This window comes from Sceloporus occidentalis, unplaced genomic scaffold, assembly GCF_023333645.1.
Source record: "Sceloporus occidentalis isolate IW3139 unplaced genomic scaffold, rSceOcc1.0.p SCAF_129, whole genome shotgun sequence".
In the NCBI taxonomy this organism is placed as follows: domain Eukaryota; kingdom Metazoa; phylum Chordata; class Lepidosauria; order Squamata; family Phrynosomatidae; genus Sceloporus; species Sceloporus occidentalis.
The window spans coordinates 1,864,250-1,889,291 of NW_028317109.1; the positions used below are offsets into that span (position 1 = coordinate 1,864,250).

Sequence of the window (25,042 nt, forward strand, 5' to 3'; positions counted from 1 at the left end):
TTTTCTGTACAAAATGCTTGAGAATGCCAATGACCAACAAAGTAATGATCACAGAGCTACGGAGGTCCATGTCTGCTTAAAGTACTTCCCCCCCCCCAGTCACAATAAAGTCATTAATGGTGGGAAATGGTGATGGACGAACCAAATATCCATAAAAGTCCTTCGAAAAAGCGTTGATACTCTCCGGGTATTATTTTTTTTACTAGGAAGTGCAAGCCGTCAAGGAGATCCTGCTACTCCCGCTCGATACGCTTGACTGTGTAGCTGACATCTGGAATGACAATTTTTATCTTGTCATTTCTCATTAAAATTTGACCACTACTCATATATTTCTGCATAAAGAGGCGGTAACCTCATAGGAACACACATATCCCCATGCAGTTGGGAAGTATAACATTTTCAACATCCAACAAACACACCCCCTTATTCAAATAACATGATTTTATGCAACCCGTAGTAATATCTGTAAAATGAGAAAAACAAGAACTCAAAAATGAATGTACTTTGGATAAATTTAGAATCTCCTTATTTTTATCGGAATTCTATTTTGTAGGGTTTTTTTTTTTTTTACATTTCACATTTGTGATACTGGGGTACTTTTTTTTTTGTTTAATACACTTTTATAATATCAATAGTTCTTTTTTTTTCTTAAATATCCTCTAGGTATATCTGAAAAATAAAATAGACTGAAATAATAAAATATGCAGTGTATTTATCGCTCTCTGACTTTATTCTTTTAAAAAATAGATTTTAAATAGTTTGGTTTAGATTTATTAATTACGTTAGAACATCTATCTTAAAATTTACAGCCATAAATTAATGGAGAAAGTAATGAAAAAAACAGTTAATGTGCCCACAAATGATGTTCGTTTAGGATGATTGGTTGTCTCCACCAATTCAAGGAGGCCTCCACGGGTCTTCTACTGCTCAGGAATCAAGATTCCTTCTTCAGTCATCCTTCGCGTGTATCTGACAAAGAGCACTTAGACTAAAACATACGCTTCTCATCTGCTTGGTTGGACACTCCACCACTGATGGTTCTTATTACAACTCTCTGTACCGGCAATACTTCCTGCTGTAGATAGTTGTGCTTACCCATCTCTGATTCCAGAGACCTAGCAATCGGTTTCGTGTTTTATTTTTATTTTTTCCTTGTACTCTATGCTTACCTCCAATTAGGCAATTTTTTTTTAAGAACAGGAAATAGAGTGGGGGGTATACTTTTACACTGTGCTTTCCATAACCCATTCTGAGCTGTCGTATGTCCCTTTAGTTGCGTTGACTGATAGCTCGCTATCGTCATATTGTAATAACATGCCATTAACTGAAAGGCTTCTCCTAGTCCAAATATTTGTAATCTTTCTGGGGTAACTACAGCACTGCGTTGTGGCAAAGTCCCCCATGTCAAAAGAATGGCTACGTTTGGCTTTGCCTTCCAGGGGTAACATTAGAAGGCTACGGACTTTGGACTCTTGGTGGCCCAGCAATGGTTCTTTGTCTGACTGGTGGACTGTCGTCGTAGTCCTGGAGTCCACATTGTCCTCCTTTTTCTGACATCTCAGTTCCAGGGATGCGAATGCTCCCATGAGTCTATCGATATTGTGCTTAGATCTAGAGGCAGATCTCCACTTATTAGACAAAGTGCTATGGGTACTCTGTAGGCTATAGTCATCACCTTCTGGACTATTCACAGAACTAGAAGATGATGAGATACTACTGTGAACTGAGCCACAGTTGAATTCCATCAGTTCATTCCTCACCACCACTTTTGGATTGACTTGTGGTGGGACCCCATTCTGCACTGTATTTCCTCCATTAGTTTGAGAACAGACATTGGTGACATTGGCCATCTTCCCCTGGGAATTGTTGCAAAGTTTATATCTTACCATTAATATAACAATGAAGACCAGCAATGTAGCAACTATGATGCCTCCAATTACAAGAATCATTGTTCCCCCTAAAAACTGGCTATGCATGGATTGACATTGTTGATAGTCCTCTTGGGTGAAGAACTGGGCACACCCCACTATGTTGGTAGCCGTGAGAGTCGTTGCCGTGTCATCCCAAATGGCCAAGACACAGAGGTCATACGCAGTTCCTGAAACAAGGTTGTTCACCACGAATGCTTTGTTTGAAGCAGGGATCATCCTTCAATAAAACACAAGTAGAAATAATAATAAATTATCACTCAAAAAATATAAAAAAATAAAACATTTTGTTGAATCAGCTGGATACATTCTTCAAACACAAACTGATGAACACATAAGCTGAAAATAAGCCTTTAAACAAATAATTGTACATGGCAAAGAGTTATGGGATTTGTTGCCCTCCAACAGCTTGGGGATTACCTCTTATATGTCTCTCTATACTCTGTATACTAATCGGAACTTAAAACTGAAAAAAAAAAGTATTGATGTATTGTTTTGTACGAAATTTATTAGAAGATGCTTTTTAAAAAGATCCTCTAGCTTTTGACTTTATCCTAATGAAGAAACGTTAATATAACATTTTGAACAAAACAGTTGGCATGAAGACAGTGATAAAGTTTGAAATGCCATTTACCTGCATCGACTGTTTGCCATATAGTACGCCATGACCTTGAAACTATAAGACATATGCTATATGGACAAAAGTATTTGGACACCTGGCCATTACACCAACAGGGACATTAATGACATTGCATTCTAAACACATAGACATTAATATGTAGTTGGTCCCCTTTTGCAACTATAACCACTTCCACTCTTCTTGCTTTTTTTTTAACAAGATTTTTGGGGAGTTTTTGCCCATTCATCCAGTAGAGCGTCTGTGAGGTCCGGCACTGATGTTGGATGAGACGCCCGGCTCCCAATCTCCGTTCCAGTTCATCCCAAAGGTGTTGGATGGGGTTGAGGTCAGGGCTCTGTGCGGCCGGTCAAGTTCTTCCACACAAAACTCATCCAACCATATATTTATGGACCTTGCTTTGTGCACTGAGTCGCAGTCATGCTGGAATAGGATCTTGCCCAAACTGTTTCCGCAAAGTGGATTGTCCAAAATGTCAAAAATATTTCAATAATTAAGAGGTGTGTCTCAATACTCTTGTCCATATAGCGGTGCACAAAGCAAGGTCCATAAAGACATGGTTGGATGAGTTTGTTTAGTAGATCGGGGATCAGATAACAGAGCGAGGACTCCTACAAACAACTAATATGCAGCTGCCTGAAAACATTATATTATGGGGCAAAAATTACAACTGGTTTAATTTTAATCTGATGCTAAAAATACAAAAAATAATGGCAGTTCCCCTTAAATGTAGTCTCTACAGTTTATACTCCCGGGGTTAAGACAGCCAGCAAATACAAAACATATTTAGCAAGACTGAACACGATATTGTCTTAACGTGAAGCGTATGTTAACTGAACTATAACAGTAGCAACAAAACAGCTTTTAAGACTAAAGAAAGGAAAGATTAATAATTACAGCAGCTATCAGCAGCGGCCAAGTGCTCCATATTGATCTGTGCTGGGGAAATTTAATGCATATTATGCAGAAATAAGCCCTGTCTCTCTGCACGCCAAGCTCTGGGTCCCACAACAGCTCTGGCAAATTATTTTCAGAAAGAGAGGTTAAACTCACCCTTACTTTACATGCCACTCGTGTCTTACGCTCTATAGAGAGATAATACGCCGTAGACTGAAATCAGAAGGGCTTTATATCAAGCCATTAGGGTAACACAAAGATTTATCATGATTATGTGACCGGCACCTCCTTACAGCTTTCAGAATATCACAAACAGGATTGGGTAAGGTATATCAGCATTGTTTAGTTGTATTCATTGTCAAAAATTAGGCATGTTCACTACTGGGAGTCCTCCCAATGTTACCCAGAGGATCCAAAGATCAGAGCTTATATCTTGGTCATGCCTAGACTTTGCCAGGTTCTGCTCCCCTCAGAGGTGGATCCAACACTTGGCACACGTCGAGAAACACTACCACACACACACGCACACATGATACACACACCCAGACACGCACTTATGTTCTCAGATACTCACACCGCACATTCACATCCAGACACTAACACAACTAGACATTCAACACCAACACACAGTAAGACACGCACACCCAGACAGTCATACTAACATACACACATCCAGGCATTAACACAATTAGACACACAAACAGACAAATACTGTAACATAACCAGACACTCGCACTAACTCACGCACACTGACAAAGCCAGACACTTACCTAGACATACACAAACGCTAACATACCCAATCACATACACTAACATACCCAATCACAAACACTAACATTCCCAATCACATACACTTACATACCCAATCACCCACAATAACGTACCCAGACACACGCTAACATACCCATACATGCTAACATACCCAATCACATACACTAACATACCCAATCACATACACTAACATACCCAATCACACACAATAACATACCCAGACACACGCTAACATACCCATACACGCTAACATACCCAATCACATACACTAACATACCCAATCACACACACTAACATACCCAATTACATACACTGACATACCCAATCACACACAATAACATACCCAGACGCACGCTAACATACCCATACACGCTAACATACTCAATCACATACACTAACATACCCAATCACACACAATAACGTACCCAGAAACATGCTAACATACCCATACACACTAATATACCCAATCACATACACTGACATACCCAATCACACACAATAACATACCCAGACACACGCTAACATACCCATACACGCTAACATACCCAATCACATACACTAACATACCCAATCACATACACTAACAAACCCAATCACACACAATAACATACCCAGACACACACTAACATACCCAATTACATACACTGACATACCCAATCACACACAATAACATACCCAGACACACGCTAACATACCCATACACGCTAACATACTCAATCACATACACTAACATACCCAATCACACACAATAACGTACCCAGACACATGCTAACATACCCATACACGCTAACATACCCAATCACATACACTAACATACCCAATCACATACACTAACATACCCAGACACATATGCTAGGAAACCCTAAAGAAAGCAAAAATTCAAAGCTTACCCAGTGAATACAATTCAAAAAAACAAAACATCTGGGGCATAAATATTGGGGATTCCGTCACATTATACGTCATATATCGCTTAACCGCCACTACGTCAAAGCAGGCCAAGTTTGGCAAGTCCTATCTAATTTTTTCACGTCTATATTGCTTCTTCAAAAATGTTTACGCAATGTTAAACCGTATGGAAATGGAAAAAAATTTAATCATGTTTATTTGATCTGAATGATATGTCGTTGAATCAAATCTTATCAAGGATATGCTTGCTGATTCTGAAAGGAAAGTATGTCAAGATTTCAATTGGGTTTTTGAACCTTTCATAAGGGGAGGGCAAACAGCAAATAATATGTATTCGGGAATCTCTGTTTATATTTTTTTCTTGTCTGCGGATATTGTTTTGTCTGATTAGCGGAGTTGGAAATGAACTTGTAGGAATACTGATCGTGAAAGGCAATCAGTGCCTGCGTGTGTCTCCGATAGCTAACTGCATTGCAGATAATCAAACAGTCATACGTCTCATGTCGTGAAAATTGTCTCGCATTGATTTGTAATCTGGGCACAAGGCAGCGATTCTTCAAAACGGTGTATTATTCAAAATCTGTTATGAGATGACAAAAAAAATGATGTTTTGTAAATCCGATTTTTCTTTTTAATAATCAGAAAAGAACGGTAGAGACTGTCGGTGGGTTATACACGGTTAGGGATATTAGATGGGTATTAAGGAGGTCTTTGGCATCCCTGAGGATTGGGTCTAAATCCTGAAGCCTCAACATGGTCTGATCACATTAACATGGGTCGCTTCCCAACAGGATCGTCAATCCATATTCATGACTCAAAAAAGGGGGAAGTTATAAGGGGCGATGGCCCTGGTTCCTCCCATAGATGAAACAGCCCTGATGGTACCTGCCGTTCTTATCCTAAGCTTTGTATCGGCCACCATTGACATTAAGACCATCACTAGCAGAGATAGGTAACATCTTGCTCTCCAGAGCTTCGGAGGCCGATAATTAGCCAGCCTATTATTGTTGGAATGGCACGTGGAATGCGTTATAGAAGCCACAACAAAATTACACAATGAATGCATTTGATGGATCATACCAAGTAAAAGCATAACTAGGGGAGGGTGAGATGGCCTTTTATCCTACGTGCAGTAGTATGAGCCAAATAAAGGAGCCAAGTTCATCTTGAGAATTGGGTATAGGTGCGACAACTGTTCAGAATGCCTTTCTTAGCCTTGTAGAAAAACATTGTGACTTTGATACTTTCAAAAAAAAGTTGATTCTTCGTGAATGTTTTCACTTTATAATCTTAACCAAGACAAACATAGAAGGCCTTATCTTAGTTTCTCTGCTTGTGTTTCTGGTTTATCAATCAGTATAATTGTTTTAGAGATATTAAACATTTACCTTCCAGGAGCTAAGAGCAATAGTAGATTTACCAGGTAGCATTACTTGGTTACATTTTTGTCAAGAAGCCGCCCCCCCCTCCTTACACAGGCTGCTTAAGCCAATCAGCAACAATCAGCAAATTAACAAATAAGAAAAAAAAAGTTAATTGGGAGGAATAGCCACTCAGAACTCCCATTGTATACACATAAGGTGGGGTTCTAACATATATATATCACATTGGTTTATTTATATCGCCCAGAAGGGCCCCCTTTTAATGAAAGTCTACGGGGAAAAGGTAAATCATTTCATTCGCTCGGCATAATGTTTAGGCGAGGAATGTCACCCAAATGTCACATGACTGGCCGCAATGGCAGCCGTCAGATCAACGGACAAAAGAAATGAACTGGAAGACTAGAAAACAACAACTTTTCACTTCTGCGTTACATTACTATTATAAAAGTGCTCAAAGCAGAATATTTTCCTGTAAAAATTAACTTTTAGGTAAAAGGATGTCATGTCAGAGATTCAAGTAGAGCAAATGTATTACTTAAAAAAAAAACATTCAAAGGCTTTAAATAAATGTTGTAAAGTGAGTTTAGAATTTATAAAAATAATAATAATACCGTAAATAGCTTTTTAAAATGATGTAAATGTAAAATCTGAGCTAATTCTTAAAGGAATTATTAATTGTCATGTGACACAAAAACAGGAACTCATAGGTTATCATAATAGAAGGTTTTAAAGCTTCTTTAACATTAATCTGCTAAGGTTTATTTGCTTAGTATCCAGGGAGTTCAATTGATGTTTTGTCAAGCACCCCTTTGAATTAATGCTAAAATTAGTAATATTAATTTGTTTTTATTTTTTTTCATTGATTACCATTTAACCTGTAGTTTTGATCCTGAAAGGACTATTTTTAACTTTATTTTTTTTCCCAAATTCCCCAAAATTGTGGATGCGTCCAGAATATTTGAAAATCTCTCTCATGCACGATTTACGCAAATAATGCAAATCTTTTAATAAAAAATTCCCGAAGCACAAAGCGTCGGCTTACTCTGAAAGCTGCGTTCTACTTCAGATTGCCTGTTTAAAATTCTCTGTCGCTTCACCGTGTCAGAAATCAACTGAGATTCAGGGGCGCGCATGGAGACCAACAAGGAGTTATATGCATACCACAGCAATATTTAAAAATCTTTTATTCATTATCGCTAAACCCTCGGAATGGTGAGCAACAATTAAAATTCCATTTCTTTTCAAAAGTCATTTCAAGTGAAAACACCAGACAACGGTTTAAATAGTTTGACATCTGTGTGCGGTGGTTCGGAAATTTGCGAGGGTTGAACGTCTACGTTGGAAAAGAGTCATTCGCCGAACGCAGTCATGATTGCAATTATTTTCCTGTTAGCATATCAGGGGTAGTGTGCAAAAGAGAGAGAGATCGGGAACTTTATTGCGTTCTGATTTTTTTTCATTACTTACCTACGTCTCGCTGTAGGTATACAGCAGTATACTTAACAAGCATATATGGTGATCCTTAGCATGACTCTTGGTCATCTTAGCTACCTGCTCGCAAGAACGGCATGGTTATTACTCCCCACTAAGTTATCTCGCTACTAATGTTAAGTTGCTGATTGTTTTTGATTGGTTCAGGCACCCTTTGTAAGGGTGGGGGAAGGAAACAAATTAGGTTCCCTTGCCATTTGGTTCTGATGAAAATCTGGGACGATTTAAAATTAGGGAACTAAATTTTTTGCTCAGTGCCCACATTCACTCACACTCTCATTCACTCTCTATCTCACGTTCACACACTCATTCTCATTCACTCTCTAGCTCACGTTCTCTAAATGTTTCCCTACCTTCTCTGCTGACCACTTCTGCTTCTACTTCCTCATCCTCTTGTTCTTCATCTTCTATTCTCTTTCTTTCATCTTACCTCTTCTCTCTTTTATATTCTCTTTTCTATCTGCAGCCGCATCTCCATGAACATAACCTGTTGCGCCAAAACTGTGGCGCTTCCGGTGACTTCCTCTCCCCCAGTGGAAGGATGTAAGAGCTGTCATTTTGGCAGAGGTTCGCACCAGGCCCGCGGAGATGCCAACGAAGATAGAAGGTAAAAGAGAGACAATGAAAGAAAGAAGAGAGAAGATGAAGAACAAGAAGATGCAGAAGTGGAAGCAGAAGTAGGATTGGTCTGGAGAGAAGGTATAAAAAATATAAAGTGAGAGAGAGTGAACAAGAATCAGAGTGTAAGAGAGATTGAGTTAAATTCCCAGAATGGGATGAAAATTTGGAGCGTTTTGCTTATCTTTCGTCCGCTACGAATCACCGAATTTGCCAAAATTTGCTAAAATTGCAATTCGTACAAATCCGAATTCGCCATATTGCCATATTCTTATTCTCTCGATCATTGAGATAACATACTTTTAATTAATATATTAAAACGATTAGACTATTTCTCATTGTATTAATTTAATCACAGGGAAAGTGGTTAAAGCGAAGTATTTTGAAGCCCTGATTTTCATTGCCCCCACCTTTTATTTTCCTGCCTGCAATATGTGTAGCAAATGACCATATTTGGAATTAGAGCACACCCCTCCCCTCTACCAAACTATGCTTTGTCCCTGTAAACTTCCTGCTTACAGTAGACAGGAAAAGGGTGTGTCTGAGAGATGGAGGCGGGGTTAGCCGGACAAACATAGTTATTGTTTTTTAAGCGCTCAGAATTCTGGAGCTCTGGGTAAGGTAGAGAGAGCTCCCAGATATTGAAATATATACGCCGCATTTGCATCCATGCAACCAGCTACTTATTTGGACATTTACTTTCAGGCCCATTGGCCGCACTGACATCATTAGATGGCCACTGGCCTTAAAGTGCCCGTGCTGACTCATGATCCCCAGTCTAGCCTCAGACATGTTAGAGAAAAATAACATTCTAACTTTCCTTGCAATTATTTAACATAACGTACAAAACAAAATAAAATGGAGCCTTTCAAACTTCACCATACATCGTACGAGGATCGTTACTCTGTACGTTAAAATTATATTTATTACATTTTCCCTTTCAGTGGTAAAATCTGTGTCTGGGAACATTAGTTTGACGTTACCTTTATCATTCGGGAAGCTTAGCTCTGCCAAGGTGCTTATTCATGTGTTGGGTTCCTGTAAGCGTGCTCTAGGCAGTATACGCTTCAAGTACAAATTTACCCTCTATGAGTAAAAGCCTAACAGATATGATAATGTTGTTTTTTTTTTCCTATATTTTTTCCCCATACGCCATGAATGTTAATGTAAAGGCTTCGTAAAGATGCACAAAATACTAATAAAAAAAATGTTCGTGTGTGAAATGCCAATGGTTGTAAACGTAAAAAAATTGAAATTAGTCAATCTAGGATGAAACCAAGCTTTCCGTAGTCATTATGTCCAAGGGGAACCAACGTCCCCCGTTTTTTTTCTCCTAGTATCAGAAAAAGAAAAGTTTTCAAAATCATTGTGCACTTTCTTTAAAGGAAAATAAAAAAAAAGCAGTTCTAGTTTTTGCATAACATGGTGTTTTTTAGGCAAGTAGCATAGTAGCCATTTCTATGAGTTCTCTCTCTCTATGTGAGCTCAATCTAGATACAATAGAATGACTCAGTCTTCATCACTCAGTCGCTCTGACTAATACGGAGGAACGGACTTCATTAGCATTGCCATAAAGCATCGGCTCAGTGTGGTGTTTGAGCCGGGAAAGTCACCCAAAATATCACATGACCGACAGCAACAGCGGCTCCAGGTCTACAGATAAAGGGGGTTTAAGAAAATGAATGAAGGCCAAGGATTGATTAAGGTTTGAGTCTTTACATCAGGAATAATGGGGAGACTAGACGCGCTAAATTATTTTTAAGAAATAATAAATGGGTTTTGTATCTGTAAAGTGTTTCTAAATTCTATCAGTTTTATTAGAAACATAGAACTTGCCAGCAGGCCTGACCCATTCGGCCCCCGTCTAGTCACCCTTTTCTCCTGCTGTAAAGACTGAAACCTTAATCAGTCGTTGGTCTCGTCTTAGATTCAGGAGCCGTATGTCTATCCCATGCGTGTTTAAAACCCTCACTGTATTACCCACTTCTGCTGGGAGGCTGTTTCACTTATGTATCACTCTGCCAATAAAGTAAAACTTCCTTCCATTCCGTCTAAGCCTCTGACTCGCTAATGTTAGATTCTGGCCTCTCGTTCTAACATTTCTCCTCCTTTGAAATAATCTTCCCACCTGTACTTTGTTAAGAAGTACAATGAAACATTAAAAGCCCCCAAAATGCCAACACTCAGGATCCAATTAGATAAGAAGAAATGGTATTTGTGATATATTTTGAAATATTGCCAATTATGCATGCAAGTAACCAGAAAAAAAAGCTTCTGCGGTTTCAAGTTAACCTACAATTGCGAACCATCTGTAACGGGTGCTGCGTCTGGCAGGGCTACTTCTAGTATAATGTGATTGTCTTCTGTTTAGAACATATGTTATTAGTACCCCTGTCTTCGAGATTCTATGATTCCAGCATAAAGTTCTCCCTGGAAATAAAAGGTTAGAAAAGCAATTATTTCTAACTAGGAGTCTGTGCTACTATTTTCCAATAGCTAAACTGAATAATCTAACGAGAAGCTGATGGTTAATATTTAAGGAGGGCTGTCATTTACAGGGTTGTTATACAGGCCAGAGAGTATATAATATATATGAGGAATATACAGGGATATAACGGGTTATAAGGACGGGATTAGTTATACGGCCGGAGAGTATATAATATATAATATGAGGAATATACAGGGATATAACGGGTTATAAGGACGGGATTAGTTATACGGCCGGAGAGTATATAATATATAATATGAGAAATATACAGGGATATAACGGGTTATAAGGATGGGATTGGTTATACGGCCGGAGAGTATATAATATATAATATGAGGAATATACAGGGATATAACGGGTTATAAGGACGGGATTAGTTATACGGCCGGAGAGTATATAATATATAATATGAGGAATATACAGGGATATAACGGGTTATAAGGACGGGATTAGTTATACGGGGGAGAGTATATAATATATAATATAAGGAATATACAGGATATAACGGGTATAAGGATGGGATTAGTTATACGGGCCGGAGAGTATATAATATATAATATGAGGAATATACAGGGATATAACGGGTTATAAGGATGGGATTGGTTATACGGCCGGAGAGTATATAATATATAATATGAGGAATATACAGGGATATAACGGGTTATAAGGACGGGATTAGTTATACGGCCGGAGAGTATATAATATATAATATGAGGAATATACAGGGATATAACGGGTTATAAGGACGGGATTAGTTATACGGCCGGAGAGTATATAATATATAATATGAGGAATATACAGGGATATAACGGATTATAAAGACGGGATTAGTTATACGGGGAGAGTATATAATATATAATATAAGGAATATACAGGATATAACGGGTATAAGGATGGGATTAGTTATACGGGCCGGAGAGTATATAATATATAATATGAGGAATATACAGGATATAACGGGTTATAAGGACGGGATTAGTTATACGGCCGGAGAGTATATAATATATAATATGAGGAATATACAGGGATATAACGGGTTATAAGGACGGGATTAGTTATACGGGGGAGAGTATATAATATATAAAATGAGGAATATACAGGTATATAACGGGTTATAAGGACGGGATTAGTTATACGGGGGAGAGTATATAATATATAATATGAGGAATATACAGGATATAACGGGTTATAAGGACGGGATTAGTTATACGGCCGGAGAGTATATAATATATAATATGAGGAATATACAGGATATAACGGGTTATAAGGACGGAATTAGTTATCCGGCTGGAGAGCATATAATATATAATATGAGGAATATACAGGATATAACGGGTTATAAGGACGGGATTAGTTATACGGCCGGAGAGTATATAATATATAATATGAGGAATATACAGGATATAACGGGTTATAAGGACGGAATTAGTTATCCGGCTGGAGAGTATATAATATATAATATGAGGAATATACAGGGTGAGATGGAGTGTGTGTTAGTGAGTATGAGTAAGTGTTTGTAATTTGTGTGTTTACATATGTTTTATGTTGAAAGGAGGGGGGGCAAGGGGCGAAGAAGGCCCGGACTAGCTGTTGACGTTGGGGTGCGCGGGGTGAATTTTTGCATCAGGGCCTAGTGGTTACTAGTTACGCCCCTGGGGATATGAATATATGCAGATGAATGAGCCGGTCTTTTTTAAGCAGTGTATATCTGTATAGCTCACAAAGATTATTATTTTTTGGCTCGGGAGACCATCTACGTTGCCCAAGATATGTCAGACTCTTAGTAATCCATGCGCCGCTGACATTTTTAAGATTTTCTCAGCCATGGCAGGGAGATATTAGTGGAAACCGGCAGGGATGAGTAGTCGGACATCTGGTGTGACTTACGTAAAGATCTATAAAGAACTGCCGAACCACTCAGGAAAAATGTTTTCCTTCTTCTAAAAATTCCTCATAGGATCTTTCACTTCATATCCGTCACTTGGAAGCGGATCTGTTTTAGTAAACCAAGTTTCAGATCCGTCACTGACGTGGGTTCCTCGCTGTGTTATAACGAGCAAAATAAGCAATCCTTTCAAAATCATATGCAAAAAAAGTAATTTGCCTTCAAATGACTAAGATACCCTGTATGTTATTAGAAAATATTTAGAAGGAGGGAGATATGCCTAATAACAAATGACCCGCACCCATATGGTTAAAACGTAATACTTCATGCCAATAAAATTAAGACTTTAACTGCTAAAACACTCTTAACTTAATCCCTTTCCAGCGTAATTAATTGGGGCATTGATTTAATTATAGCTATTGCAGACTAAAATCAAGGTGTTGGCATTAATGTTCAACGTGATTCATTTACATCAGCTTTTAACCACTTTTATATAATAAATGACCTTTATTTGAATTACCAGCATTTGGAGTTATAACATTCTAAAATTGTATTTACTATGCCTAGCATAATATACTTACTTTTTGCACATAAGTATTTTATATAATAAAATTGCTTTGTTCGTGTGCCATTTTGTGTGAACGGCCATATTGCTGCCACCTCACATGGTTGAATTGCTGCCTCGCCCGGATGTATTTGTGTAAATGTCTAGTTTAAGGGACTCATGCACAATTTGCTAAACAATTTGGGTTAGACTTGTGCAAATTAACCCAAAAAGAACGTAACTACCCTCACTCACTCTCTCTCACTTTCTCTCTCACTCCCATTCATTCTCTCGCACTCTTATTCACTTTCTTCTCCGTCCAGATCTTCTTTGTCCCTGTCTTCATTTCCGCAGCTCTGCTTGATGGCTTGGTGGACACCCTCTACCGCAAAAGGGTAGAACATATGACCGTGGGGTTGCTGTGGCTCCATCCTTTAACTGAAGTGATCCAAGAAGCCAGAATAATGCAGAAGGATTTGCAGAGAAAGAGAAGCATTTCCTTGCTTTTTCCGCAAATGCTTCTGAACTATTCTGGCCTCTTGGAGCACTTCCGCAAAAGGGGTGGAGCCACATGGGTGCCCTATGAGGACAGCCTTTCCTCTACTCCTCCAATTGGGGAGAAGGTGTGCATGGAGACTCCGCCCTTTTGTGGAATCGGTCCGAGAGGCCTGGTCCTTCCGTGGCACCATGTAGGCCTGTTTGTGTAATGTGTTTACATTTTGTTGATGGTCCACAACTTTAGGTTTAATCAGGGCCTACTTTATTCTCCAAGGCTACCTATATTTCTGCTCACTCAGTCCGCTGTGTAAGTTCTGGGATCTTTTCAGTCATCAAACCTTTCTAACTTGTCTTGAAGATCCTTGACCGTTGTCTGCTACCAACCCATGATTTCAGATTAGGATCTTTTAACTAGTTACAACCCTATTTCCAGGTCAAAGGTCAGTTAGCCTGCCATCTCTGATCTCTGCAATGTTCAGTTCATGTTTTTAACCCTTATTTGGCTATCCCCATTATCTAGAGCAAGCTACGTTAGAACAAAAAGAAGCGAGTTTTGGTTCTACCTTTCTCTTTTGATCAATATTAATCACATCAAGCGGAGAAAACTGCACACAAAAATAAACTAAACAGGAATGTTATTAAATCTGTTAAAAATAACACATTTTCAATTGCAGTTCTGAGTAATGGAAAGGATATTTTTATGATTAGAAATAAGTATTTTTGATATTTTACAATATGATGAGGAAGTAGAATAATAGAATACTCGCAGTAAGGTGAGGACTGAATACTTCAGGGAACACCACAGTCCCTACCTTTATTAGTTTGGTTACCTAGAAGGTTAATGTAAGCCTCAGTTGGCTTTGAGCTCTTTATTTGGGATTCCCAAGTTATGGCATAGAGCCATGCCTACTGCGTCTCCATTAACACCTTTCGTTCGAAGGTAGCAGGAGAAGAAGGGTTTGTACTAATGAAAGCTCAGATATCCCAACTCTCCAGCTCTCGCGGTAAACAGACAGAGATGTCACTAGGACTCTTGGCCCTTTGGGGCAGCGTTAGAGATTCAACCCTGTGTTGATATCACATCTGCTCCTGGAAGTGGGCGCAGGGGCATTCTGGTCAGGCGGTTCAAGAGCACCCCCCTGTAAACAGGCAACAAGGGTTCCAGGTCTAAGATTTGGGCCAGGTTACAAATGGGCCAATTAAGAAGCTCATCTTCAGCAGGGGCCCTCACAAACCATTTCAGTCCAAAATCAATAACTTTTTGGGACCACAGAGAGATACTTCTCAATAACAGATTATTGAACTCTTTACGCCACCCTCTTTTGGACAGCTTTGAATTATAATGAGAAGAAACCATGTCCTCTCTGCATGGAAGTGCCATTAATTGAATTCCTTAAGTCACACCCCTTAAGGAAAGCCTTCCCAGATGAGTGGAAGCCGTTATAGTTGCAAAGGGGGGCCCAACTACATATTAATGTCTATGTATTTAGAATGTGATGTCATCAAAGTCCCTGCTGGTGTAATGGTCAGGTGTCCCAATACTTTTGTCCATATAGTGTACACGATGACTCTAGGATTGTGCCCTTAGAATATGTTTTAGAAGTTTTTATATGACAGAAAATATAGGTTGCAAATCCTAGTCCGAAGGTCTCGCAAACGCTGTGTTTTCTTGCTTTAACTAACATTATATATCATCTTCTGCTGCTGTATAAAGTACATCAAGGCCGTGATAGATCTCCTCACACTGAGTAATATCGGCACCATTTTGTGGCGTCCTTGTGCACTGAACGCTCGGATGCTCACAAACAAGGCTATTTCTCCGCTTATTGTGACGACGAAGAAATGTGACCTTTGTTCAACGCCTCTCCCGAGATTCAAGGGTAAAGTGCAGAGCGTCACATATTGACAGAAGAGCATGCCACGCAGTACGCCGGGGATATCCCTGAGCTTCTAATGATTAATGTGTTCGTTTTTTTAAAGCCGAAGCTCCATAATTTACTCCTTTCTCCAATATTCAAGAGTAAAAACAAATCGATTTGCTTTATAAACTGATAAAGTGATAAAGTCACATTCGCTTAGCAGCGCCAGGCTACTAAAGTTTTTGTATAACAACAATAAAGCCAAGTATTAGCCGAAGGGTCATGAAATGTATATATTAATGGTTGGGGCGTAGATGCCTTTTCACCTGAAGAAGAGCTGGGGAAATTACAATTAATTACAATATGTTCCTGGTATTCTGGCCGGTTCCTGCACCCCTTTTTCCTCCCCTGATGCCCCTCTTTTCTAGGAGGTCAGAATGTTTGCTGGGTATGAGGGTATCGCAGGGTTCTACGGCCCTAAAAGCCCCGATAATGTGTATAGAAACAGCAGGAAACGGCTTTATAAATTAAACGGGGTGAATGAACCCCATTATTCTTCTTCTAAATGCCTTTTACAGTTACGTAAACAGCTATAAATCTTGGTGAAGTCTCTGTGGGCATATAAAATGTTGGTAGCTACTGTATGTCCAATGGCTGAATTTTACGGTGGTCCCTCTGAAGACAATTAAATAATTGCACAAATGGACATCCAGTTACCGTATTTGCTCGATTATAAGACGACCCCCCAAATCTGAATATTAATTTAGGAAAAAAAAAAGAAAAAGCCTGAATATAAGACGACCCTATAGGAAAAAAGTTTTACCAGTAAATGTTAATTCATGTAAACTATTTCTTTTAATAAAAGCTATGATTGAGAAAAATATTTTGGTTTTATTTCCTTCTATTTTCCAACCAGCCCCCCAGTTATGCACATCTGCCCCAGAAATGCCTTATACCCCCTATATGCCACTGTGCCCCATGATATGCCTTTTGACCCCCTATGTGCCACTCTGCTTCCAAAAATGCCTTATACCCCTATATGTCACTCTGGCATTAAGGGGGTTAAAAGGCATATTATGGGGCAGAGTGGCATATAGGGAGGTATAAGGCATTTCAGGAGGCAGAGTGGCGTATAGAGAGTTAAAAAGGCATTTCTGGAGGCAGAGTGGCATTAAGGGGGTTAAAAGGCCTTTCATAGAACACTCTGCCTCCAGAAATGCCTTATGCCCCCCATTTAACACTTAACCCCCCCCAAACTTACCGGTGCTTCTGACTCCCCTGTCATGCAGCCGGGGCAGCGTGTAGATGACTACGCGATTCGCGTAGACAACTTACGCTGCAGCCGGAAGGAGGTGTGGCTAGCAGCGGGGGTTGTCTGCGTCCATCGCGCAGACCTTCCCCGACTGTCAGAGAGAATTCCCCGCACTGGAACTCTGATCTCTGACAGCCGGGGAAGGTCTGCGCGAACATTACTGTATACAGCGCTGGGGGTTATATTACTTTATACAGCGCTTGGGGAGTTATTACTGTATACAGCGCTGGGGGGGTAATATTACTGTATACAGTGCTGGGGGTTATATTACTTTATACAGCGCTTGGGGAGTTATTACTGTATAAAGCGCTGGGGGGTTATTACTGTATACAGCGCTGGGGGGTTATATTACTGTATACTGCGCTGGGGGGTTATTACTGTATACAGCGCTGGGTTATATTACTGTATACAGCGCTGGGGGTTATTACTGTATACAGCGCTGGGGGTTATATTACTGTATATAGTGCTAGGGGGTATATTACTGTATACAATGCTGGGGGTATATTATTGTATACAGCGCTGGGGGTTATATTACTATATACAGCGCTGGGGGGGTTATATTACTGTATACAGCACTAGGGGTTATATTACTGTATACAGCGCTGGGGGTTATATCACTGTATACAGCACTGGGGGTTATATTACTGTATACAGCGCTGGGGGGTATATTACTGTATACAGCGCTGGGGGTTATATTACTGTATACAGCGTTGGGGGTTATATTACTTTATACAGCGCTGGGGGGTAATATTACTGTATACAGCGCTGGGGGGTAATATTACTGTATACAGCGCTGGGGGTTATTACTGTATACAGTGCTGGGGGTTATATTACTTTATACAGCGCTTGGGGAGTTATTACTGTATACAGCGCTGGGGGGTTATTACTGTATACAGCGCTGGGGGGTTATATTACTGTATACTGCGCTGGGGGGTTATTACTTTATACAGCGCTGGGTTATATTACTGTATACAGCGCTGGGGGTTATTACTGTATACAGCGCTGGGGGTTATATTACTGTATACAGCACTGGGGGTTATATTACTGTATACAATGCTGGGGGTATATTATTGTATACAGCGCTGGGGGGTTATATTACTGTATACAGCACTGGGGGTTATATTACTGTATACAATGCTGGGGTATATTACTGTATACAGCGCTGGGGGTTATATTACTGTATACAGCGCTGGGGGTTATATTACTGTATACAGCGCTGGGCAGGCCCGGACTGGCCATCGGTCACACCGGGCATTTGCCCGGTGGGCCGGACCACGGCAAGGCCGCATTGACTTAGGGGCTGATGGAGCTACAGCTCCAGGCCCCTACCCTACCTACGGCCGCATTAACCGCCGCAAAAACCCGATGTTTTAATTTAAACCCTGTGCGGCCGCAGACCCCTAAGGCCGGCCATGGTGGGGGCTTCCCGGCCCCTTAGAGCAGGGCCGGCCTTTGGGGTGTGCGACCGCACAGGGCGCCACACTCCAGGGGGCGGCGGCGGGGGGCGGTCCGCACCGGGTGCCGCTCATCATGGGGGGGCCAACTTGCGGCACCCGGCACCCCTCCAGAGACGGACAGTAATGTCCGCCGCTGGAGGAGCAGGCTCGCAAGGGAGCGGTATCGGAGGTCTTTAACAGACCTCCGGTTCCCTTGAGTGATTTTAAGCCGGGTTCAACCCGATTTAAAATCACTCAAGGGAGCCGGAGGTCTGCTAAAGACCTCCGATACCGCTCCCTTGTGATCCGCGCGGCAACAGCTGCTGTGCGCCGGGATTTGTTGTCAGATCCCGGCGCACAACACTGAAGCCGCGCCCACCGCTGTTCGTGCCCTCTGACCCGGAAGAATACAGAGAAGACAGAAGAACTGAAGAAGAGGAGGAAAAGGAGCTGTAAGGAGAAAAAAAGGAAAGGTAGGAAAACATTCAGTGAGAGTGGATTGGTATATGTGTGGCTTAGTATATATGTGTGGATTGGTATATATGTGTGGATTAGTATATATGTGTGGATTGGTATATATGTGTGGATTTGTATGTGTGTGTGGATTGGTATATGTGTGGATTGGTATGTGTGTGGATTAGTATATATGTGTGGATTGGTGTATATGTGTGGATTGGTGTATATGTGTGTGGATTGGTGTATATGTGTGGATTGGTGTATATATACGTGTGGATTGGTGTATATATACGTGTGGATTGGTATATATATGTGTGGATTGGTGTATATATATGTGTGGATTGGTATATATATATGTGTGGATTGGTGTATACGTGTGGATTGGTGTATACGTGTGGATTGGTAGGTGTGTGGATTGGTAAGTGTGTGAGAGTGATGGGTGTTATGCTGTACCATTTCCAATGTCTTTTTCATGATCTAATTATGCTCTAAAAGTACATCATAACTCCCATCACTCTATACTGTTCCATACAGTGGCAGAGCTGGGAGGCAGAGGCCTTGCACCCCCACCGCAGGACTCCTGAAAGGTAAGTGAACTTCAAAGAGGGAGAGGGTAGATAGTTAGGAGGGGGTAGTTGCGGCGGGCTTAAGGGGCTCTGCGTTAATGCGGCCATAGAGGACCAGTCAGTCCGGTCCTGACTGGGCTTATTTTAAGGTGGGGGCCTGGAGCTGCAGCTCCATCAGCCCCTAAGTCAATCCTCCCCTGCCACAGGTGCGGTCGCAGTTGCTGCTTGTTCCGGCAACAAGGTAAGTAGGGTGAGGGAGGGGGGTGCAGTGAGAAGAGGCAGAGGGGGGTTAGATAGTGAGAAAGGGGGAGAGGGGATAGATAGAGGTGGTACATATTGAGAAGTGGGGAAGGGGGTTACATAGTGAAAAGGGGCAGATAAGATGAAGAGAGGAGGTAGTGTGAATGCGTATGAGAATGAATGAATTCATGTGAGGATGAATTGTGTGAATGATTTGTGAGACTGCATTAATGAATGTGTTAATGATTTGTGTGAATCATTAAATGCAAAGATGGTACATGAAGGGTGGGCTTTAACAATAAATAAATAAATAAATAAATATGGGCTGCTCAGGCTTAAATGCCCGGGCCTATTTTTTGTCCCAGTCCGGGCCTGGCGCTGGGGGTTATTTTACTGTATACAGCACTGGGGGTTATATTACTGTATACAATGCTGGGGTATATTACTGTATACAGCGCTGGGGGTTATATTACTGTATACAGCGCTGGGGGTTATATTACTGTATACAGCGCTGGGGGTTATATTACTGTATACAGCGCTGGGGGTTATATTACTGTATACAGCACTGGGGGTTATATTACTGTATACAATGCTGGGGTATATTACTGTATACAGCGCTGGGGGTTATATTACTGTATACAGCGCTGGGGGTTATATTACTGTATACAGCGCTGGGGGTTATATTACTGTAGACAGCGCTGGGGGTTATATTACTGTATACAGCACTGGGGGGTTATATTACTGTATACAGCGCTGGGGGTTATATTACTGTATACAGCGCTGGGGGTTATATTACTGTATACAGCGCTGGGGGTTATATTACTGTATACAGCGCTGGGGGTTATATAACTGTATACAGCGCTGGGGGTTATATTACTGTATACAGCGCTGGGGGGTTATATTACTGTATACAGCGCTGGGGGTTATATTACTGTATACAGCGCTGGGGGTTATATTACTGTATACAGCGCTGGGGTTTTATTACTGTATGCAGTGCTGGGGGTTATATTACTGTATACAGCTCGGGGGGTTATATTACTGTATACAGCGCTGGGGGTATATTATTGTATACAGCGCTGGGGGGTTATATTACTGTATACAGCACTGGGGGTTATATTACTGTATACAGCGCTGGGGGTTTATTACTGTATGAAGTGCTGGGGGTTATATTACTGTATACAGCTCGGGGGGTTATATTACTGTATACAGATCGGGGGGGTTATATTACTGTAGTCAGTGCTGGGGGTGATGCTCAGGGAGAGATTTTTTCTCATGATACTTCCCCTTTATGAAACATACCAGTATTTATTTGCTATTAATACAAGAATATAAAATATACAAAGTTCCATATATTTATTTTCTTTCGTTCAATAAATACCATTGCTGGATGGTTCCGATATTTTTATGGTATTATTAACACCATTACAATACGCATGGATTTTCAGGTTTACATTATTAACATTATTTGTGCGGTGAAATAAAGTAGAATAATGTATGAAAAAGTTACTTGTTTCTAAAATCATTTTTAATTTTGTCTTTTTAAAAATCTACGTGACCTACAGCATTTTAGGTAAAAAATGCAGTTTTAATATTTAAAATTCTATAAAATTATCGGCATCCTTATAGTTATTTCAAGGTAGATGCTGATAACCAAATTTCTACAGTAATTTATATTCAATTTTTTTATTTCACTGTGTAGACTCGGAATATGAAAACATTTCTGAAGGAGATGAGTCCCGAGTCCGTGAGATGCTTCACCTCAGATGTAAGTCTGACCGTTCATTTATAAATAAGTGGAAAGCCACCAGTCAATGGACAGATGGTGCGAGTTGGAATGCCCATTACTAGGAATGTAGCTAATGCCAAAGAGACTGCTCTGTGAGTCCATATCAAGAAAAAGTATTTCTCTGCCGGTGTCTAATGACAGCCTGGAGACTCCCCGGTCTGTAGGAGCCAGCTTCGCTTGGCACGGGATCTGCTTAAACTCCAATAACACTTGAATGTCCAAACTCCCGTCCAGGCCTTCTCTTTTGGTGGCGCCAATGTTGAAATTGCCGGCAACACTAATGAGCCAAAAGGGATCCCAGGGGGTCTAAAGACCCTGCCGGACGATTCCATGTAGCGTGTGATCAGATGGGATCAAAGTGAGAAGAGGGACAAAAAAGTTTTTAAAAAAATAGCAATGAAAATGAAAGAATATAATAAAATACATGGACATCACGACATCATAAGCGGTATTGTTTGTTCATGAGAGAGATGCCAAAAGATTCCAAGGCATCTGCAATTAAAAAAAAAGTTGAAAAATAAATACATGTAAAAACGTAAAAAGTAAAAATCCTTTTTCTGCCCTGAAACCAAAAAGTTTAAAAATAATAAAAACTATTATAGTATGCAAGGGAGTATTTTTGACCACTGAAGAATTAAAAAAAAAGATATGTATGTAGGGTGTTACTGTAGCAAGGGATGTTTTTTCTTTCAGCAGTGACTCCAAACCTGTGGTATTTCTAATTAAAATTGCAAACAAAATAATTTTTTTAATATTTTTCCATATATATATATATATATATATATATTTATTTTTCTTTAATATTATTATTATAATTTTTTTTTTTAAATGTATTTATTGCACTAAATGAAGAAGTATACATTTTATTTTTTTCAAGCCCTATCTGTGCTTGGAAAAAAAATATATTGTTTGTCTGGGGGCGCTGAACAGGAATCGGAGACATAAAGCCCTTCTCTGAACAGGGGGTGTTATAAAAAAGCTCTGGTCATGAAAAGGTTAAAGAGCGTCAGCTTTGTTTGTAAAGGCCTCATTCTTGAGATGTCTTCTGTATCGTTTTGGCTCTATAGTACACAAAGTTTCCTGTTTGACATTGACAGAGAAACGTTCAGGGATCTTTGACGCTAAGCGAGTCGATGAATAGCCCTTTTTTGTGGTCCAATAAAGTTATTGTATCCGCGGCTAGAAAAGGAACAGAGGACATCGAACCGGTCGGGGGCCCGGCGATTACAGCGCTATGTGATGTGTGGATTCCCAGTACCGGCAACAATAATAAAAACCGTGAACGACACGAGCAGATGTTTCCGTCTAGCTTTCTACGGCGGGAGTTAATTAGATTTAGACTAGCTAAAATTAAATGTTATCCAGTTTTGTGTTAAAAGATCTAATTCCTTCTGTAGCCTGTAATACGTGTTGAGGAAATGGCAAAATCTATTTAAGGTATTAAAAACGTTATTCTGCATTTTACCAAACCCTTAAAAAGTTATGCTTGGGTTTATTATTTTTATTATTATTTGTATTATTTGTTTTGTTTTATTATCATTATTCTTACCAAGGCAGATATCATCATTGTGCCTAATTTTTATTATTATTATTATTATTATTATTTTTTTTTTTTTTATTTTTTTTTTTTACTTTTTATTATTATTGTTATTATTATTATTATTATTATTATTATTACCAAGGCATATATCAACCTTGTGCCTTAATATGCCTTTGATGTCAAAGCCTTTATATCCAGTAGTCCTGAGCTTACATTTTAAAAGTGTGGTCCTGTCTACACTGCTGATTTTCACATTTTTATAACCAAATATAGCATTAGAAACCTCGTCCATAATACTTTATGTATTTTTTTTCGGTTTTCCCATCCTTTAGCGTGTGGCTGGATAAACATGGCTGCACTCCACAAAAGACTAAGAGCATAGCGAGCATGTGTATCCAGCAGACAGAAGAATGTATTTTATCAGCCATCGGCCTTAAAGTGCCAGCGCTGATTTTAATCCTGAGTCCGTCCTCGGCGCTACTGAATGCCCTAACCTTTCCTAGAAGAAATTAAATAATTATGAAAATGTTTCCTGATCCGTATTTTTTTCTGGGAATGCAGTTGTTGGTCCCGTCTTAGATTCAGGAGCCATATACGCATCCCATGCACATTTAAGTATATGTATATTATGTATTAGCCTCTACCACTTCTGCTGGGAGGCTATTCCACTTATCATCCACCCTCTCGGTAAAGCATAACTTCCTTACATCACATCTAAGCCTCTAGTTTAAGATAAACTCCCCTCCTGTACTTTTAAACCCCGCTCTCTCTTAAAAAAAAACATTATTCTCTTCCTATGCCACGGAATATTAAATAATATCGATAAAATACTCCAGTTTCTACAAGAGATGAGCTTTTCCGACTTAACGGGTTGCAAATCAAATCGGAGTGTGTGCCGGTATTGGAAATCTAGAGTGACAGATTGCGTTCCCAGAATCCCGCGCAACAGCTGGGAGCTACAAAACTCGAGCTGAAATGCAGTATATAAAAATGATGGGTTTTGAAAGGTATTGAACTATCTCCGCGTCTTATGATTACACTGGCGAGAAACAACATACAATATATTACAAAGTAATACATACTTTGCTCTTTTTTTAAAAGCGCCGATCGCTTATTTCACCGGACATTATAATATTTCATCAAGTAGATTACCGAACTTGGGAACACTTATTTCTTCCTCGTGATGAAATGTCTGGAGATACGGCTCTCGGATACCAACGGGAAGTGAATTTGCTGACGGATGTCACGACTGTGCGATGGTTTTTTTGTTGTTGTCGTTTATTCATGCGCAGAGCCGAACGGTTCCATCTATTCTCACGTCGAAGTATTTTCACATTTTTCATCGTTGTGTTGATGACCAGCGGTTAACCAGCCAAGTGCCCTGATGTCGAACGGTGCAGATGAGACTTATTACTTATGGATACAGCACGAAAAAAAAAAAAAGGTTAAAGCTCAAAAGACAAAAAAAAAAACTGGGTAGCAACTTCTAAGGCCCTTAAAAAAATCAAAAAGTTCTGTCTCTATAGCGACAAACCGAAATTTGGGTGCTTCATGCATGTAGGCATGTGAATACCTGGAAGCTCTAGGTTTGACCCGGTGTCTACTGGTGAAGTCTCCAAGTCAACTTCTTCATTCTCTTGGGCAAAGGAGTGATGTTTAGCCACGCCCACTCCCTGCCCAATTGCCCACCGACACAAAACCCAGGCTCTGCTTTAATACTTTTTTTTTTACTTTATATGGCAAGCCGATCCAGCTTACCATATAAATAAAAAAAAAAGTGTTAAAGTAGCTCTGGCCGGCGG

The 25,042-nt window shown here is 40.0% G+C and overlaps 1 protein-coding gene across 1 annotated transcript in view; it reads right to left on the reverse strand.

Annotated features, from left to right (window-relative positions):
* Nucleotides 1-1,223: 1,223 nt before the first annotated feature.
* LOC149281677 (leucine-rich repeat and fibronectin type-III domain-containing protein 2-like) overlaps nt 1,224-25,042 on the reverse strand; it is a 59,272-nt gene continuing 35,453 nt past the window's right edge. Inside the window, exon 2 of the mRNA XM_089499072.1 lies at nt 1,224-2,148. Within this exon, the coding sequence (XP_089355198.1) occupies nt 1,224-2,148 (925 nt within the window). The remainder of the gene's footprint in view (nt 2,149-25,042) is intronic.